This window comes from Zalophus californianus, chromosome 8 (genome assembly GCF_009762305.2).
Source record: "Zalophus californianus isolate mZalCal1 chromosome 8, mZalCal1.pri.v2, whole genome shotgun sequence".
NCBI classification, from domain to species: Eukaryota; Metazoa; Chordata; class Mammalia; order Carnivora; family Otariidae; genus Zalophus; species Zalophus californianus.
The window spans coordinates 58,984,809-59,006,171 of NC_045602.1; the positions used below are offsets into that span (position 1 = coordinate 58,984,809).

At 37.8% G+C, this 21,363-nt stretch overlaps 1 protein-coding gene across 6 annotated transcripts in view; it reads left to right on the top strand.

Annotated features, from left to right (window-relative positions):
• Positions 1 to 21,363, top strand: part of LOC113937823 (WD repeat containing planar cell polarity effector) — a 435,562-nt gene that overhangs the window by 384,472 nt on the left and 29,727 nt on the right. For all 6 annotated transcript variants that reach the window (XM_027622691.1, XM_027622688.1, XM_027622689.1 and 3 more), the window contains one exon: positions 1,045 to 1,124. In XM_027622691.1, the coding sequence (XP_027478492.1) occupies positions 1,045 to 1,124 (80 nt within the window). The remainder of the gene's footprint in view (positions 1 to 1,044; positions 1,125 to 21,363) is intronic.

A 21,363-nucleotide genomic window follows, 5' to 3' on the forward strand; every position in this document is an offset into this window, starting at 1 on the left:
GTGAGGGAGTTTTTGTTTGTTTGTTTTTTTGACATGCTGAGACTATTTTGTATTCTGTATACTGGTAGCAGTAACAGAAATGTTTGTTTTGTTTTTAAGATTTGTTTATTTATTTGGGAGGGGACAGAGGGAGAGAGAGAATCCTCAAGCAGACTCCCTACTGAGCACAGAGCCCAACAAGGGCTCGATCCCAGAACCCTGAGATCATGACCTGAGCTGAAATCAAGAACAGGCTGCTTAACTGACTGAGCCACCCAGGCACCCCAGCAATAACCTATATCTATACATCTGTTAAATTCCCAGAATCTACATCTTTTTTTAAAGATTTTTTTTATTTTTAAGTCATCTCTAAACCCAAAGTGAGGCTCATACTCATAAACCTGAAATCAAGAGTCTCATGCTCTTCCAACTGAGCTAGCCCTAGAATCTACATCTTTAAAAGTTCATTTTAATGTATAATAATTTAAATAAAACATTTAACAAAAAACGTATGAGAACTATAAAAAACATTATAAGACAATACTATCTCAGCTTTGTTTTTAAAAATGCATAATAGTAAGTATAGGAGCTAATTATCCAGATGAGAACTCTGGATATTTGTATTATATTAATTTTTTTTCCTGTGGTTTTTAAATTTTCCTATAGTAATAGGTTACTTTTAAAGTTAGGAAAATAAAATTTACTTAATAGGAAATTTTTACCATACATTCAAATCTTCTAAACCCCAGCAGTTTAGAGTGTCACATTTTGTTTCCATTACTTCTTTTGAAAATCATATATGTAAAATATTTTATTTGTATCTTAAATTTGAATTTAATTATTCTCCAAAAATGTCCTATAAATTATTTAATGATGGGAAAGTTGAAAACGATTTTCAATGTTTTTATGGTATTTAAATGATTGTATTGCTGAAAGGTTCCAAAGAAATTTTTTATTACATTTTCAAAACTTCAGAAGTTTGAAAGTATTTAATACTTCAAAGTCTGTAACATATTAACCCTATAATTTTCTTTTTAATCCTATTTCAATTAAAAAAAACAACAGACAAGTACTTGACGGAAGAAATGAACTTGAAAAAGACACCTGTGCCGAATCTTTGACGCCTAAGACCTGTAATAAAGAAGGTAATGGTATCCAAATTACCCAAAGTATTTAAAGTATAACAGAGTAACAGTGTTATAGCTGGGAAGAGCTTCTAGTAAATGAATAAAAATAAGAAATCCCTGAGCATTGCTAGTTGGTGTGTTATAAGACGGTTCTTGGGTAATATAATGTAAAATACCAAGTCAGCTGATTATAACAAAGGCTTAATTTTAATGATCATACAAATAAATTAGGGGATCTTGTTAAAATGTTGATTCTCACTGAATAGGTCTGGAGCAGAGCCCATGATTCTGAATTTCCAACAGGCTCTCAGTAATGTCTATACTGCTGGCTTGGAGATTATACTTTGAGAAACCAGGCTTTGAAGGTCACTGAGAAAAATGGCATGATTCTTGCCTAATTTAGTAAGGAAGAAATGTACATAGTAAGTTATACTACAAGTGGTAACTCCCAAAAAACATGAGGAGGTAAGAGAGCAATCACTTCCAGCCAAGATGTTCAGCTGAGCAGGTGGCCTTCAAAAATAAGAATTTCAACATGGCAGAAGAAATCGTATGAGGAATTATAGAAAAAAGCACAAATAGCACATAGATGACTGTGTGTGGAGGAGCAAAAATAGTTAATATTTTAATGTTCTCACTACGTCCCCTTTTCACTATTCCCTAAAGATGAATCTTAGCTTTGCCTATTTACTTTCTTACCTTTCTCTCTGAAAATGGGTCATTTCTGCTTAACTAAGTCTTTGAGACTTTGAAATGCAAAATTTGGAACAAAAGAAAAAATACAGAGAAAGACAAGAGAGGCATGTGGAGTTGAGACTTTATATGAAGGGTTTTGGATTTTTTTGTTTTTTTTTTTTCTGCATAGCCCAGAGAAGGAAGTGCATGAGAGCAACTTCAGCATCTGAGGGAAGTGGACGGGAGAAAAAAAGAACTTTTCAGAAGTATTGCATAGTGCCAGGCATATAGCACTTACTTTACTGCTATTGTTTTATAAACTGAGGCCTATCAAGTGTGTCACAAAGCCAACACAATACACGGTCCCAACTCCGACCCAAAATACTATCACTTCAACTCTTCAGTTGTTCTCATCTATAAAATCAAAATTTCAATGGAACAATTCTTATAAAGGATGAGCAGTTGAATAACCAATTTAAAGCAATGCTTTGGGCATTAGTAGTTTAAAGTTAATGATTCCCTGTAGGGAAAAAAAATGGCATTTTCCAATTTTGTTTTCCTTTGAATTTGAAAAGAAGTGTGAAGTTATAGTATTCAACAAGGCCAGCAGCTAATTGATGGTTACTAGCAAGATGGCAGAATAGGTCTCCAGCCCTCGTTCCCCCAAAAAACACGAATTTGGCAACCATCCACAAACAAAAGTGCCATCGTGGGAGCTTCAAAATCCAGGTAGGAAGTTGCAACACCACAGTGGAGCCCAAGACAGAGGACTCCTTGAGAAAGCATACCCTGCCCCAAGGCCTGACTACAGACACAGGAGCAGCTCTATTATCCCATGTATATGTTCTGGCCCCACACATCCATTGTCATGCTACCAGTCCTGCCTACCAGTGGACCTGGTAGGGATAACACCTGCCTGTGACCCTAACAACAGGTTCACTGACTGCAGATCCAACTGCAGACCTAGAAGCAACCCCATAACTAACTCCAATTGCTCAACTGTGATCCCAGAGTCAGTCTTGTCCACCCAAGGGACCAGGGAGGAGACATGCCAATCTGTGTCCCAAGTAACAGGCCTGCCAACTATGGACTCAGAAGTAGCTTATCCACCTGGGTAACCAACACAAGCTATGCCTACTGATGCCCCCAGTAATAAAGTAGCTAACCATTGACCTGACTGTAGACCTGAAAACAGCCCCATGATCTGACCCTGGTTCTGCTCAACTGCACTCCTAGAGGCAGGATTGTTTCCTGGGAACCTGCTGAGTAGGTCTTCACCTACCAAAAGCACTCTGTAAAGAATGGAAGAAGTTCCTGCTCCTTTAGTTGCACAGATACCAGTGCAAGGCTATAGAGTCACAAGGAATCAGGCAAACATGACACCACCAAAGGAAACTAAAAAAGTTCAGTGACCAGTGCCAAAGAAATGGAAATCCATGAACTGCTTAACAGAGAATTCCTAAAAATTGTCATTAAAAAGCTCAATGAGCTAAAAGAGAACACAGATAACTAAAGAAAATCAGAAAAACAGCACATGAACAAAATGAGAAGCTCAGAAAATAAAAACAAAACAAAAAAATTAAAAATAAAAATAAAGAAATAAAAACTATTAAACAAATCTGGAGATGAAGAATTTAATGATCAAACTGAAAATTTCTGGGACTTCAACGGCAGAATTAAGCAGAAGAAAGAATCAACAAACTCAAAGACAATTCATTTGAAATTATAAATTCAGACCCACAAACAAGAATGAAAAAATGAAGAAAGCCCATGGGACTTAATACAACACCAAAAAGAACCAACATAGGGCGCCTGGGTGGCTCAGTTGGTTAAGCGACTGCCTTTGGCTCAGGTCATGATCCTGGAGTCCTGGGATCGAGTCCCACATCGGGCTCCCTCCTCGGCAGGGAGTCTGTTTCTCCCTCTGACCCTCTTCCCTCTCGTGCTATCTCTCATTCTCTCTCTCTCAAATAAATAAATAAAATCTTTAAAAAAAAAAAAAACCAACATATTATAGGAGTTTCAGAAGGAGGAGAGAGAGAGAAAGGAGCCAAAAACTTAAATAATGGTTGAAACATCTCAAATCTACACAGGAAAAAGAACATCCAAATCTGTGAAGCCCAAAATTTCCCAAATATGTTCAACCCAGAGGGATCACCATGTGACACATTATAACTAAATTGTCAGAAGTCAAAAATAATTTTCACAGCAGCAAGAGAAAAATGACTTGTCACATGCAATGGACTATACAAGGAATAGCACCTAAGACTATCAGTGGATTTCTCAGCTGAAACCTTGTAAGCCGAAGAAGGTGGGTAGATATATTCAAAGCGCTGAAAGGAAAAAAAAAATTGCCAAACAAGAATACTTTACCTGGAAAAACTATACTTTAAGAATAAAAGAGGAGAAGTTAAGATGAGGACCCTGTATTTGCCTTGTCCCTCCAGCATGGCTAGATAAATATCAAATCATTCTGAACACCCAGGAAATCAATCTGAGAACTGAGAGAACAAACTGCACAACTAGAGGGAGAAAAGTGGTCACATCCTGGAAACTAGGAGATGCAGAGATGTGATTTGGGGGAGAAAAGAATCACAGGTGCTGTGGAGGGGAAAGAGCCCTAATCTGGGAGGGGGGGAGAGAGAGAGAGAGAGAGAGAGAGAGAGAGAGAGAGAGAGAGAGAGAGAGAGAGAGAGACTAGAACTTGGGGCATTACACAAGAAAAACACTTCCCCAAAACCACTGATAGGGAAAATGAGAGAGGCTGATTTTTGCAAGTTTTTAGAAGCAGCAGAGCTCAGAGACTAAAGTTTTAGAAGTCTGCAACATCACTACATAGAGCCTGGTGGGTGTAGAGGTGCTCCTGTGGAGAAGGAGGGCAGAGGCCCAGGAGCAGACAGTGGACAGTGTGCTCTGAAGATCCCTGGTGGCACTGGGAGAGACAATTCTCCTCCTTCTTGGAGTGTATTGGGAGAAATGGCACTGCCTCTCCAGGAACAAAAGAGCCTGTTGGGCTGCTCTGTTCATTAGCATATGAGCACAGACACCTACAGAGGGCAGATAATCTGGACACTGGCTTTTTGCTGCACTTCACCATAAACTTCAAGCCCCTACACATTTGTGTGACTGCTCTTCTGGGACAAACTGGCACCAGCCACAGCTTGGCCAGACCCTCCTCCAGTGGATCAGTGTGGGTCCATACGGCACTAGGTCCCTAAAATTAGGAGTTCTGAAACCCAGCCAGTGTGTCTGAGATAAAACACAGGAGCACTGAATGACTGGATGGGCAGACATCTCAGACACAGACAGGGTGAAGGCAGTGATCTGAGGGATGCCAGGGACAAATGAGGGGAAATTGTCTGCTCTTCTATGAGAGCTCCCTGAGCAGCAGTGGGTGCACACTCCACTCTCTGGGGACCAGAGAGCCCACTGATGCCATTTCCACACCCCCCCACCTCCCTCATCCTCCCCATCAGCATGGAGGAACTTCAGTGAGCAGCAAAGTGCCCCACAGTGGAGGCTTGGGTCACTTACATCAAGCCACGCACCTCTGCATCTCTACAGGTGCTTTTGAACTAGGGCAAGTGTGCCTGAGACTCAAAACAGTAGTGGGCCTCTCCCCCAAAAGACCAGCACAAACCCCCTGCACGCATCAAGTCTACTGACCATAGAGTGCTGAAAAGCTTCAGCTCTAGGAGAAACAGGATCTAGCCTCTTTTAACAAGCAGACCAAAACACGCCTTGTTAAAACAATAACCACTGCAGGCAAAGAGAAACTCTGAAGAGAACTGACCCGAGGGAAAAAGCAGCCAAAACACAACAGCAGAGTGCATGCAGCATACATCAGAAACAATTCCTGAAGTGCCAGGCCCTGGACAGGATAGGACCTCTTCTTAATATAGTCATTACTCTCAGGAGCATGAAACATAACAGTTTTTCATAACACAGAATACAGAGACCTAGAAAAAATGCCAAGATGGAGGAATTCACCCCAAAAGAAAGGACAAGAAGAGGTAATGGTCAGAGATCTAATCAAAACAGATATTAGTAATATGCCTGAACCAGAATTTAAAACAACAATCAGAAGGATACTAGCTGGGGCTTCAGAAAAGCATAGAAAACACCAGAGTCCCTTAGTGCAGAGATAAAAGACCTAAAAACTAGTCAGGCCAAAATTAAAAAAAAAAAAAAATGCTATAACTAAGATGCAAAATGGACTGGATATAATGACCACAAGGGTAGAAGAAGTAGAGGAATGAATAAGTGATAGAGAAGACAAAATTATGGGAAATAATAAAGCTAAAAAGAAGAGGGAAAGAAAAATATTGATCATGAATACAGACTCAGGGAATTCAATGACTCTGTAAAGTGTAAAAACATTCATATCATAGGAGTTCCAGAAGAGGAGAGGGGGAAAAATGGGCAGAAGGTTTATTTGAGCAAATTATAGCTGAAAACCTCCCTAATCTGGAGTAGGAGACAGACATCCAAATCTAGGAGGCACAGAGAACTCCCATCAAAATCAACAAAAGGAGGCCACATCAAGACATATTGGAGTAAAATCTGCAAAATACAGAAATAAGGAAAGAATCCTGAAAGCAGCAAGGAAAAGAAAACCATAACCTACAAGGGAAGACAAATAAGGTTAGCAGATCTCTCCAGAGACCCTGGCAAGCCGGAAGGGAGCAGCAGGATATATTCAATGTGCTGAATGCGAAAAATATGCAGCCAAGAATACTTTATCCATCAAGGCTCTCATTCAGAACAGAAGGAGAGCTAAATAGTTTCCCAGACACACAAACCTAAAGGAGTTCATGACCACTAAACCAGCCCTACAATAAATGTTAAAGGGGACTCTTTAACTGGAAAGAAAAACCAAAAACAACAAAGCCTAGAAAGGAACACAGAAAATCTCCAGGAACACCGACAAATCAACTAATAAAATGGCCCTAAGTACATATATATATATATCAATAAACATGCTGGGGAGCCTGGGTGGCTCAGTAGGTTGAGCATCTGCCTTTGGCTCGGGTCATGATCATGGGGTCCTGGGACCAAGCCCCGCGTCTGGCTCCCTCCTCAGCAGGGATACTGCTTCTCTCTCTCCTGCTCCCTCTGCTTGTGCGCACACTGTCTCTCTCTCCTCTCTCTTTCTCCCTCTCTCTCTGTCAAATAAATAAATAAAATCTTTAAAAAAATAAGCATTCTGAATGTAAATGGACTAAATGCTCCAACCAAAAGACACAAGGTATCAGAATGGATTAAAAACAAAAAAACAAGACCCAATTATATACTGCCTACAAGAGACTCATTTTAGACATTAAGATACTTGCAGATTAAAAGTGAGATGATTGAAAAATATTTATCATGCTGATGGATGTCAGAAGAAAGCTAGGGTAGTGATATTTATATCAGACAAACTAGATTTTAAACCAAACAATGAAACAAGAAATGAAGGGCACTATATCTTAATAAAGGCGACTATCCAACAAGATCTAACAATTGTAAATATTTATGCCCCCAACCTGGGAGCACCCAAATATTTAAAACAATAACAAACACAAAGAAACTCACTAATAATAATACAATAATAGTAGAGGACTTGAACACCCCATTTACATCAATGGACAGATCATCTAAGCAGAAAATCAACAAGGAAACAATAGCTTTGAAAGACACACGGGACCAGATGAACTTAACAGATATATTCAGAACATTTCATCCTAAAGCAGCAGAATACAAATTCTTTTCAAGTGCACATGGGGCATTATCTGGAAGAGATCACATACTAGGTCCACCAATCAGGCCTCAAAAAGTATAAAAAGATCAAGATCGTACCATGCATATTTTCCGACCACAATGCTATGAAACTAGAAGTCAACCACAAGAAAAAATTTGGAAAGACCACAAATACACGGAGGGTAAAGAACATTCTAAAAAGAATGAATGGGCTAAGCAGGAAATTAAAGAAGAAATACATAGAAGCTAATGAAAATGAAGTCACAACAGTCCAAAACCTTTGGGATGCAGCACAAGTGGTCATAAGAGGGAAGCACACAGCAATACCAGCCTCCTTTAAGAAGCAAGAAAAGTCTCAAATATACAACCTAACCTTACACCTAAAGGAGCTCGTAAAGGAACAGCAAATAAAACCTAAAGCCAGCAGAAGAAGGTAAATAATAAAGATCAGAGCAGAAATAAATGATATAAAAACAACAACAAAAAAGGTAGAACAGATCAATGAAAGTAGGAGATGAGGGGCGCCTGGGTGGCTCAGTCAGTTAGGCATCTGCCTTTGGCTCGCGTCATGATCCCGGGGTCCTGGGATCAAGCCCCACTTCAGGCTCCCTGCTCAGTGGGGGGCCTGCTTCTCCCTCTCCCCCTGCAGCTCCCCTCACTTGTGTTCTGTCAAATGAATGGATAAAATCTTAAAAAAAAAAAAAAAAAGAAAGAAAGAAAAGAAAGTAGGAGATGGTTCTCGACAAAATACTAGAATTGAATCAAACAATACATTAAAAGAATCATTCACCAGGATCAAGTGGGAATTTTTCTTGGGCTGCAAAGGTGGTTCAATATTTGCAAATCAATCAACATGATACACCACATTAATAAAAGAAAGAATAAGAACCATATGATCATTTCAAGAAAAAGCATTTGACAAAGTACAACATTCATTCATGATAAAAGCCCTCAACAAAGTAGGGATAAAGGGAATATACTTCAACATCATAAAGGCCACATATGAAACACCCACAGGTAATATTATCCTCAATGAGGAAAAACTGAGAGCTTTATCTCTAAGGTCAGGAACAAGACAAGGATGTCCACTCTCAACACTTATTTAACACAGTATTGGAAGTCCTAGCCTCAGCAGTCAGACAACAGAAAGAAATAAAAGGTATCCAAATCAAGGAAGAAGTCAATATTTCACTTTTTGCAGATGACATGACATTCTATATAGAAAACCCAAAAACTCCACCAAAAAATTGCTAGAAATTCAGCAAAGTCACAGGATACAAAATCAACCTACAGAAATCTGTTGCCTTTCAATACACAAATAATGAAGCAGCAGAAAGAGAAATAAAGGAATCGATCCCATTTACAATTGCACCAAAAACCAGAAGATACCTAAGAAAAAACCTAACCAAGGAGTTAAAAGATCTGTACCCTGAAAACTATACAACACTGATGAAAGAAATTGAAGAGGCACAGAGAAATGGAAAAACATTCCATGCTCATGGACTGGAAGAACAAATATTGTTTAAATGTCTATACCACCCAAAGCAATCTACGCATATAATGTGATCTCTATCAAAATACTACCAGCATTTTTCACAGAACTAAAACAATTCTAAAATTTGTATAGAATTTAGGTAATATTAACCTCAATGAGGCAAGACCCCTAATAGCCAAAGCAGTCTTGAAAAAGAAAAAGCTGAAGGCATCACAATTCTAGACCTCCAGCTATATTACAAAGCTGTGGTCATCAAGACAGTACAATACTGGCACAAAAGCAGACACATAGATCAATACAACAGAACCAAGAACCCAGAAATGGACCCACAACTATATAGTCTAATCTTCGACAAAGCAGGAAAGACTATGCAATGGGAAAAAGTCTTCAACAAATGGTGTTGGGAAAACTTGGTAACAACATACAAAAGAATGAAACTGGGCCACTTTCTTACACCATACACAAAAACAAACTCAACATGGACAAAAGACCTAAATGTGAGACAGGAAACTATTAAAATCCTAGAGGAGAACATAGGCAGCAACCTCTTTGACCTTGGCCATGGCAACTTCTTGTTAGACACATCTCTGGAGGCAAGGGAAACAAAAGCAAAACTGAACAATTGGGACTTCATCAAGATAAAAAGCTTGCCTTCAAAGAAAGCAACAGTCAGCAAAACTAAAAGACAACTTACAGAATGGGAGAAGATATTTGCAAATGACATTTGATAAAGGGTTAGTATCTGAAATCTATAAAGAACTTATCAAACTCAACACCCAAAAACCAAATAATACAGTTAAGAAATGGGCAGAAGACATGAATAAACATTTTTCCAAAGAAGACATACAGATGGCTAACCAACATATCAAAAGATGCTCAACATCACTCATCATCAGAGAAATACAAATCAAAACCATGATGAGATACCACTTCATGGCTAAAATTAACAACGCAGAAAACAACAGATGTTGGTGAGAATGAAGAGGAAGGGGAACACTCTTACACTGTTGGTGGGAATGCAAACCAATGTAGCCACTCTGGAAAACAGTATAGAGTTTTCTCAAAAAGTAAAAAATAGAACTACCCAATGACCTCGCAATTGCACTGCTAGGTATTTACCCAAAGGATACAAAAATAAAGATTTGAAGGAGCACATCAATCCTGATGTTTACAGCAGTATTATCAACAACAGCCAAACTATGGAAAGAGCCCAAATGTCCATCAACTGATGAATGGATAAAGAAGAGGTGGTATACACACACACACACAATGGAATATTACTCAGTCATCAAAAGAAAAGAAAGAAATCTTGCCATTTGCATGATGTGGATGGAGCTAGAGTGTATTACATTAAGCAAAATAAGTCATTCAAAGACAAATACCATATTATTTCATTCATATGTGGAATATAAGAAATAAAACAATTGAACATAGTGGGGGTAAAAAAGAGAGGCACTCCAGAAACAGACTCTTAACAACAGAGAACAAACACAGGGTTGCTGGAGGGGAAGTGGGCAGCAGGATGAATTTAATAGGTGATGGGTACTAAAGAGGGCACTTGTGATGAGCACTGGGTGTTATGTGTAAGTGATGAATCAATAAATTCTACTCCTGAAACAAATTTTACACTCTATCTTAACTGACTAGCATTTAAATGAAAACTAAATACTAAAAAGAAAAAACAAAACAAAAAAAAAAAACATTAAAAAAACAAGAATAAAAGAAAGAGTTTCCCCAGACAAACATAACCTGAGGAAGTATATTATGCTAGTTCTGCCTTACAATAAGTACTAAAGAGAATTCATGTTGAATCAAACAAAAAAGCTAAACAGTAACATGAAAGCATATGAAAATACCACTGTTGCTGTTAAAGGAAATACTGTAATGGTGGCAAGTAAATCACTTTTAACACTAATATACAAAATTAAGATAAACGTACTAAGAATAATTATAACCACTGAAATGAAACACAATATAGAAATAAGTAAAATCTTGGGATGCCTGGGTGGCTCAGTTGGTTAAGCATCTGCCTTTGGCTCAGGTCATGATCCCAGGGTCCTGGGATCGGGTCCCATACTGTACCCCTTCCTCAGCAGGGAGCCTGCTTCTCCCTTCTGTTTGCTGCTCCCCCTGCTTGTGTGTGCTCTCTCTGACAAATAAATAAATAAAATCTTTTTAAAAAATTGTTAAAAAGAAGTAAGTAGAATCTGGAATCAACTCAAAGTTTGTGTGAGATTAGAAGGAAAGTGTACACATTCTGTACATAACTGAAATTAAGTTGTTATTAGCTTAAAACAGATGGCCTTAACTACAAAATGTTTGATGTAAGTCCTGCAGTACTACAAAAGCAAAAAGCATGACAGATACATCAAAGATAAAGAGAAAAGAATCTAAGAATACTACTATTATTGCTACTACAAAATCATCAAATAAAGGCAAGTGAGAAGGAACATGATCAGAACAAAATGGGCAGAAAACAGTTAATAAAATGGCAATAATAAGTCCTTTCCTATCATAGTAATTACTTTAAATGTAAATAGAATAAACTCCTCAATCAAAAGATAGAGTGGCTGAATGGATTAAAAAAAAAACAAGTCTCAACTATATGCTGTTGACAAGAGACTCACTTTATTTTTTTTATTTATTTAAGAAATCTCTACTCCCAATGTGGGGCTCGAACCCATGACTCCAAGATAAAGAGTTGCAAGCTCCTCCGACTGAACCAGCCAGGTAGCCTGAGACTCACTTTAGATTTAAGGACATAGAAAGCCTAAAAAGTGAAAGGGTGGAGAAAGATATCCATGCAAACGGTAACCAAAAGAGAGCAGAAGTCACTATAGTAGACAAAATATACTTTAATTCAGAAACTATCACAAGACAAATTAAGAATTGATTTTTGGAAAAGATAAAGTCAATGATAAAAGGGTCAGTTTACCAGGAAGATGTAATAATTATAAATACACACCCAACATCAAATATAAACCTATCAATATATATTAATATATAAAGCAAACACAGACCTGAAGAAATAGATAATACAATAGTAGTATACTTTAATACCCCTGCCTTTATAATGGATAGATCATCCACACACAAAAAATTCAGTAAGAAAACAGCAGAACTGAATGACACTATAGACCAAATGGAAACTAAAAACACACAGAACATTCCACCCCAAAACAGAATACTCATTCTTCTCAAGTGCACCTGGAACATTCTCCAGGATAGATCACATGCTAGGTCACAAAACAGGTCTTAATACATTTAAAAAGACTGGAATCATTTGAAACATCTTTTCTGACCATTATGGAATTAAATTAGAAATGAATAATAAAATGAAAATGAGAAAATTCAGAAATGTTCGAAATTTTAAAAACATAACTACTGGGTCAAATAAGAAATTGAAAGGGAAATAAGAAAATATCTCTAAACAAACAAAAATGAACACACAACATACTAAACTTATGGGAGGTAGCAAAAACAGTACTAACAGGAAAATTTATAGCCATAAACTTTTTATTTTTAAAAAATCTCAAACAACATAACTTTATACCACAAGGAACTAGAAAAGAACAAGCTAATCACAGAGTTAGCAGAATGAAGAAATAATAAAGATTAGAGTAGAAATAGAAAAAGGAAGACAGTTTTTAAAAATCAATGAAATTAAGAATTGTTTTTTGTAAAAGATAAAGTCACCAAACCCTTACCTAGACTAAGAAATAAAGAGGGAGGACTCAGATAATAACAGAAATGAAAGAGGAGACAATACAACTGAGACCACAGACATATAAAGGACTATTATTAACAATTATATACCGATAAGTTGAAAAACCTACAGGCAATGGAAAAATTCCTGGGAACATAATACCCACCAAGAATGAATCTAGAAGAAATACAAAGTCTGAACAGACCAATAACAAAGAGAAACTGAAGGAGTAATTAAAAACCTTCCAACAAAGAAAAGCCAGGACCAGATGGATTCACAGATGAATTCCACCAAACATTAAAAAAATTAACACCAATCCTCCTCAAACTCTTCTAAAAAGTCAAAGAAGAGGGATCACTTACACTTATTATAGGAGACCAACATCACCCCGATACCAAAGCCAGACAAAGACATCAGGAAAAAAAGAAAACTACAGGTATTTTTGGCAAACATAGTTGCAAAAATTCGCAACAAAATACTAGCCAACTCAGTTCAACAGCACATCAAAAGAACCATATATTAACCACGTATGATTTATCCCTGGCATGCAAGGATGGTTCAACATACAAATATCCATGAATGTGATATACCACAGTAACATAACAAAGGATAAAACTCACAGGATCATCTCAATATACACAGGAAAAGCATTTGACAATGCTTTTAATGATAAAATGATAAAACACCTTCTAATGATAAAAAAGAAAAAACTCTCAATAAATAAGAATATAAGACACACTTCAACAAAATAATGGCCATTTATGAAAAGGCCACAGCGAACATCAATACTCAACAGTGAAAAGCTGAAAGCATCCCATTTAACTTCTGAAACAAGGATGTCTACTTTCCCCTCTCCAATATAGTACAGAAAGTATGAGGCCGAACAATTAAAAACAAAACAAAAAATAAATAAAACCACCCAAATTGGAAAGGAAGAAGTAAAACTGCAGATAACATATTCTTTTCTTTTTTTTCTTATGTTATGTTAATCACCATACATCATTAGTTTTTGATGTAGTGTTCCATGATTCATTGTTTGCATATAACACCCAGTGCTCCATGCAGTACGTGCCCTCTTTAATACCCATCACCAGGCTAACCCATCCCCCCACCCCCCTCCCCTCTAGAACCCTCAGTTTGTTTCTCAGAGTCCATAGTCTCTCATGGTTCGTCTCCCCCTCCGATTTCCCCCCTTCATTCTTCCCTTCCTGCTTTCTTTTTTTTTTTTTTTAACATATAATGCAGGTAACATATTCTGAAATGTAGAAAACCTTCAAGCCTCCACAAAAAGCACTGTTAGAATACATGAATTCAGTTAAGACACAGTATACAAAATCAACATACAAAAATCAACTGCATTTCTATATACTAAAAACCTATCAAAAGGAAATTTAAAAAAAACAGTTCCACTTACAATAATATCAAAAAGAATGAAATACTTAAGTATAAATTTAACCAGGGAGGTAAAATATACTGAAAACTACAAAACACTGATGAAAGAAATTTGAAAAGAAACGAATAAATGGAAGGACATCTCATGTTCACAGACTAGAAGACTTAGTATTGTTAAAAAGTCCATACTTCCCAAAGCAGTTTGTACATTCAGTGCAATCCCTTATCAAAATCCCTGTGGTGGGGTGCCTGGGTGGCTCAGTCAGTTAAGCGTCTAACTTTGGCTGAGGTCATGATCTTGGGATCCTGGGATCAAGCCCCGTGTCAGGCTCCCCACTCAGCAGGGAGTCTGCTTGTCCCTCTCCCTGTCTCTCCCCCTGCTTGTGCTCAGTCTCTTTCTCAAATAAATAAATTATTTTTTAAAATCCCAATGGCATTTTTTACAGAAATAGAATAGAAAATTCATTTGGAACTACAACAGACCCCAAATAACCAAAGCAATATTGATCAAGAAGAAGAAGGCTGGAGGTATCACACTGCCCAATTTTAAAACATATTACAAAGTTATAATCAAAACAGTATGGTACTGGCATAAAAACAAATACAAACTAATAAAACAGAATAGAGAGTCCAGAACTAAGTCCATATATAAGGAAAACTGGTCTTCAACAAGGGTGCCATGAATATGGATGGGAAAAGACAGTCTCTTCCACAGATGCTGGTGGAAAAATTAGAAATTTACATGTAAACAAATGAAACCAGACCCTTATCTCACCCCATATTTTAAAAATCAACTCAGGGGCGCCTGGGGGGCTCAGTCAGTTAAGTGTCTGCCTTCAGCTCAGGTCATGCCACCAGGGTCCTGGGATTGAGCCCCGTATCAGTCTCACTGCTCAGCAGGGAGTCTGCTTCTTCCTCTCCCTCTGCCTTCCCCCACCCAGCTCATGTTGCCTCTCTCTCTCTCTCTCTCAAATAAATAAATAAAATCGTTTCTAAAAAATCAACTCAAAATGGATTAAAGACCTAAACTTAAAACCTGGAACAATAAAGTCTTAGAAGAAAATCTAGGGGAAAAGCTGCCAGACATTGGACTAGACAATGGTCTCTTGGATAGGACAACAAAAACACAGGCAACAAAAGCAAAAATAGACAAGTGGGTATAGACAATAGATCAAAGTAAAAGGCTTCTTCACAGCAAAAGAAATCCTCAACAAAATAAAAAGGCAACCTACAGAATGGGAGAAAATATTTGCAGACCAAATATCAGATAAGGGGTTAATACTCAAAATTTATAAATAACTACAACTCATGGTATACAATGGAATATTATTCAGTCTTAAAAAAGGAAATCCTGCCATCTGCTACAACGTGGACTGGCCTGAAGGACAGGACGCTAGGTAAAATAAGCCAGACACAGAAAGACAAATCTTAGATCTCACTTATATATGGAATCCAAAACAGTCAAACATATAGAAGCAGTGAGTAGAATGATGGTTGCCAGGGGCCTGGGGAAAGGAGGAAATGCGGAAGTGTTGGTCAAAGAGTACAAAATTTCAGTTACGCAAAACAAGTTCTGGAGATACAGGACCTATGATGAATAATACTGTATTATATATTTTAAAATTTGCTAAAAGAGGGGTCCCTGGGTGGCTCAGTTGGTTAAGCGACTGCCTTCAGCTCAGGTCATGATCTCAGGGTCCTGGGATCGAACCCGCATCAGGCTCCCTGCTCGGCAGGAAGCCTGCTTCTCCCTCTCCCACTCCCCCTGCTTGTGTTCCCTCTCTCGCTGTCTCTCTCTCTCTGTCAAATAAATAAAATCTTAAAAATAAATAAATAAATAATACAATAAAATTTGCTAAAAGAGTAGATCTTATACTAAGTGCTCTCACCACAAAGGAAAAAAGGAGAAACAACAAAGGGGCTATGGGAGGAAACTTTTGAAAGTAATGGGTAAGTTTATGGCAGTTATAATAATGATGGTTTCATAGGTGTATGCTTATCTCCAAACCCATCATGTTGTATACATTTAAACATCTACAGCTTTTTGTATCACTCTGGTTAATATAGTTTCCTTCAAGGTATTAAAGAAATGTAATTGAAGAACTTGACTTATTTTGGAACAACCAATATGGTTGTGAGATTCTGCCATTTTGACAGGGACAGTCATTGTATTTGGCTAGCAGATCATAGCTTTATATGTTTTCTAAACTTAATGATGCTAAAGTGTAAAGGAGCAGTGGAAGATAAGGACTGAAACCCAGGTTACGGGCCAGATTTTGGGTAGGCTTTGGTGTAAGGCTGAAGAGTTTACATTTATTTCAGTAGGTATTTATATGGCTTTTAAAGTTGTCAAGCAGAAAAAAATAATAATAAAATAATTTAAAAAATAAAGTTGTCAAGCAGGACAGTGATATACTCAAAAGCATGGTATAAAAACAATCTGACAGCCTCATCTCAAGTTGGCTGAAATGAGAAATGACAAAAGGAAAACCTACCTAGAAAGCTTATTATAATAATTTAGTAGTAGGTCTATGTGAAAATACTGGTAGTGGTGTACCTGGGTGGCTCAGTTGTTAAGCGTCTGCCTTCAGCTCAGGTCATGATCCCAGGGTCCTGGGATCGAGCCCCGCATTGGTCTCCCTGCTCCGCGGGAAGCCTGCTTCTCCTTCTCCCACTCCCCCTGCTTGTGTTCCCTCTCTCGCTGTGTCTCTCTCTGTCAAATAAATAAAATCTTTAAAGGAAAAAAAAAGAAAATACTGATAGTAAGAACACAAAAAGGTTAATTTCGAGAGAAATTATGTTAAAAGATTTAATATGACTTTTTACAATCTTTTATCTGGCATTCAACAAATATTTATTAAGTGCCTAGTATGTTCCAGAAACTATGTTATGCACTGGAAATAGAGTTAAAAGACACAATCCCTGCCTATAATGTGTTCATAGGCAAAAACTTTGGTAGAAGGCTTTGAGGCATTCTCCAAACTGACATTAGGGTGACCTTAAACCATTTAGACCTTGTATAATCTGTCCATGTCATCTCTATCCAACCTTATTTACTACTACACATTTTAACTGTTTCTTCATCAAGCAAGACAATGTGTGTATGACACCTTCTACCCAATGCTTCTAAAAATACTTGAAAATGATTAATCATTTCCTACTGACAAATTCTAATGATCTTTCTCCAGAGCTCCTCCACATGACCACTGGTAGCATTCTATATTATTGACTATTCCTTCCTTGAAATACTCTTATCTTTTCCTTCCTTGTTCTCTAGCCCACTGAATCCTCTTTTGCCCTATTTATATCTTAGTCATTTCTAATAACTACTTTAGAAATAGTATTCAATTAAGTTAAAAATTCTAAACAGGTGGCTACATGACACATCAGGTCTTCTCTTTGTGTCTTACTATGTGTGAACTGCCACACGTAAGTACCAAAGGATGAATGCAGTGAGAACAAATTAATGAACATGGCTTGTATTAGGGTTCTCCACAGAAACAAGAACCAACAGGGGGGGTGTGTGTTTGTGTGTGTATTTAATATAAGGAATTGGCTCATGTGATTATAGAGACTGACAAGTCCCAAGATCTGAAGTCAGCAAGCTGGAAACCCAGGAGAGCTGATGGTCTAATTCTAATCTGAAGACAAAAGCTCAAAATCCAGGAAGAGCTGATGTTTCAGTTCAAGCCCAGAGACAGATAACAACCAATGTCCCAGCTCAAAGACAGACAAGCAGAGGTTCCCTCTCACTCAAGAAAGAGTCAGCCTTTTGTTTTATTCAGGCATTCGGGCTTTTCTGGGGAGGGTACATTAGGAAGGACAATCTGCTTTACTCAGTATATCAACTTAACTTGAAAACTCATGCAAAACACATTCACAGAAACACCCACAATAATGTTTGACCAAACAACCAGGTACCATGACAAAAATGTGGGCCCAAATGGACTTACAAACTTAACTGTCCATGGGTCCTGCTTAGCCAAGTCTATTTACACAGTACAAAACCTTTATAAAGGTGATATTTACTAATGCAAAATAACAGGCAGTAATACTATAGAGATGAGGCTGATTAGGAAGCTATAAACTAAACTGATACACCGGGGGCACCTGGGTGGCCCAGTCATTAAGCGTCTGCCTTCAGCTCAGGTCATGATCCCAGGGTCCTGGGATTGAGCCCCGCATCGGGCTCCCTGCTCTGCAGGAAGCCTGCTTCTCCCTCCCCCATTCCCCCTACTTGTGTTCCCTCCCTTGCTGTGTCTCTCTCTGTCAAATAAATAAATTTTAAATAAATAAATAAATAAAATAAACTGATACACCAAAAAGTAAAAACAAAAACCCAATGAATGACCATGTTGTCTACGTTAAGGTCTTTACTGAAATTTGAAGGGTTAAAAAAAAAGTGGAAATCAGCCCAAGAGTGAGGAGGGAAAGTACAGTAAAGGTAAAAATAGAAACTTTTCATGCTTCTTCCCTTCTTTCTTTATAGAAATCATACATTAATGAAACTGTATGTGGAGAAAGATCAGTTTTGTTTCTTTCCCTTTTTAAATAATTTCCAATCCAAAATGGATCAGTATGTTTGTAAAATAAACACAAAAATTAATATAAAGTTTAAAAAGTAATATCCTAGAAGGTCTGGTTCAAGATGGTGATGTAGGAAGTTCTTGAACTCACCTCATCCCCCCCACCCATAGACATACCAAATCTACATCTACATATGGAAAACTTTTCCTCTGAAGTAAACTCAAAAAAGCTCAGTGACTCCTACACATTGGGCAGACAAATAAACCCCACAATGAAACAGATAGGAGAGCCTGGGACACAATATTACCACAATCTCACCACAATCTCCACCCATAGTTTGGCAATCCACAATCAGGAGGGAACTTTCAATTCTAAGTTTCTCCCTGAAAAGCAGAGTGTTTGAACCCCACATGTGGTACCCCAACTTTTAAGACCTGAACCTGACAAATTACCCAAGTAAAAAATGGGCAGAGGACTTGAATAGACATTTTTCTAAAAAAGACATGAAGATGTACTTAACATCATTAATCACCAGGGAAATGTAATTAAAACCACAATGAAGTATCACCCCACACCTGTCAAGTTGGTTATTGTCAAAAATACAAAAAATAACAAGTGTTGATAAGGATGTAGACAAAAGGGAGCCCTTGTACACTGTTGGTAGGAATGTGAATTGGTGTAGCTTCTATGGAAAACAGTATGGAGGGTCCTCAAAAAATTAAAAAGAACTACCACATGATCCAGCAATTCCACTTTGGGATATTTATCCAAAGAAAACAAAAACACCAATTCAAAGGGATATATGCATCCTATGTTCATTGCAGCATTATTTACAATAGCCAGTTATAGAAACAACTTAAGTGTCTATCAATAGGTGAATGGATAAAGTGAGATATACACACACACAGGCACACACACACACACAATGAAATATAACTCATCTTGCCATTTGTGACAACATGGATGGACCTAGAGGGTTTTATGCTAAGTGAAATAAGTGAAACAGAAATGCAAATACCATATGATTTCACTTACATGTGGAATCTAAAAAACAGACTCATAGATGTAGGAAACAAACTGATGGTTACTAGAGTGGGGAGGGTTTGGGGGGCAGGCAAAATAGGTAAAGGGGACTAAGAGGTATAAACTTCTAGTTATAAAATAAGTAAGTCATGGGGATATAATATACAGCACAGGGAATATAGTCAATAATATTGTAATAACTTTGTATGGTGACAGATGGTAACTAGACTTACCATAGGGTTAATTTCATAATATAAAAAATATCAAATCACAATGATATATACCTGAAACTACTAAAATACTGTAAATGAATTATACTTCAATTTAAAAAAAAATCTTCAGGACCTTGGCCTTTTAAAAAAAATAAAAGACACGAGTTTGTTAAATGAAGGGAAAGTAAGGCAGGAAAGAAAATGACATCAATCCAACATTTATACAGCAATTTGCAGCTCACAAGGAACTCTTCCTAAGTCCTCATTCTAACCCTGAGGGTTCTAAATAATTATTGCCATTATATAGAGGAAAACACTATGGCTCAAGGACGTTAAGTAAATCCCATTGCATCATACCTGTCTTTATACAGGGTCTGACACAGAGAGATCAACATATATTAATATATAATACTGCACAATGATGTACTTTACTACTTCTTCCAGGGGGTAGGTGTAAGATGATGAAACTAAAGGGTCTTACAGGCTAGAGTCAGGTGGATATTAGTAGTATACAAAGTGGCAAAAAAATTTTTTTATTCTAGAATACATATCTATCTGTAAACCAGTAACTTTGAATCAAGTAGCAAAAAGTAAATAAAATGCAAAATGTAAAAAGAGGACAATGACAACGACCAACACTTGAGACATGAGGCCCTAAACACAGCAAATTCGGCTTGCATCCATGAGACCACAACACTGAAGCAAATGCAGAAAGAGTTCTTAAAGGGGCCCAGCACAGAGGTGCCAACTGAAAATCATCTAGTCTTTCTGGGAAATAGGCCTAAAGCTTCAACCTGAGGGACAGGCATCTAATTTAACACACATCTAGGTTTCTATGGAAATACTCTCCAAAGATGGAAACTGGAAGGAACCATCTATGTGTTCTTTTGCCTCGTTCCAGGTTGCCAATACCTCCTGGAAGTGAACTACGCACTTGTTTGGCATCCCAGTTTTTGTAGCTGCCACCCTGGGGATACCCTTTGATCACCTACCTCTGGTGGCCAGCAAGGCTTACATCCAAAATGACTACAACAAATGGAGAAAGAGTTCTTAACCAGCTACCCCAATGCACAACAGAGAGGCAGCAGACTGAAATGCCCAGTCTTTCTGTGAGAGGTCTATTAGTGTATCTTCTTGGCTGCACTCTGAGTGACAGGCTTTTAATTAAATACACATCTAAGAACCAACTGTATCCTCTCCAGACCTCTCAGAGGGTGGGCGCGATCTTCCTGCACTCCCTCTGCCTCACTCCAGGTTGCTGGTGTTTCTGAGAAAGGAGCTTGTTTACATGTCCTGTGCCACAACTTTTGTCTGCTGCCCAGGGGACAAAACCCTTGATATCCTGACTCTGGTGGCCAGTGGGACCTGCTTTCACAGGCTACCACCTCAGGATTCAGTGTAGAGGGAAAGACAAAAACATTCCTAGTCTTCCCCTGAAAGAGGTATGTTTGCATACTTTAAAAGCTGCTGCCTGAGGGTCTGGTTTCC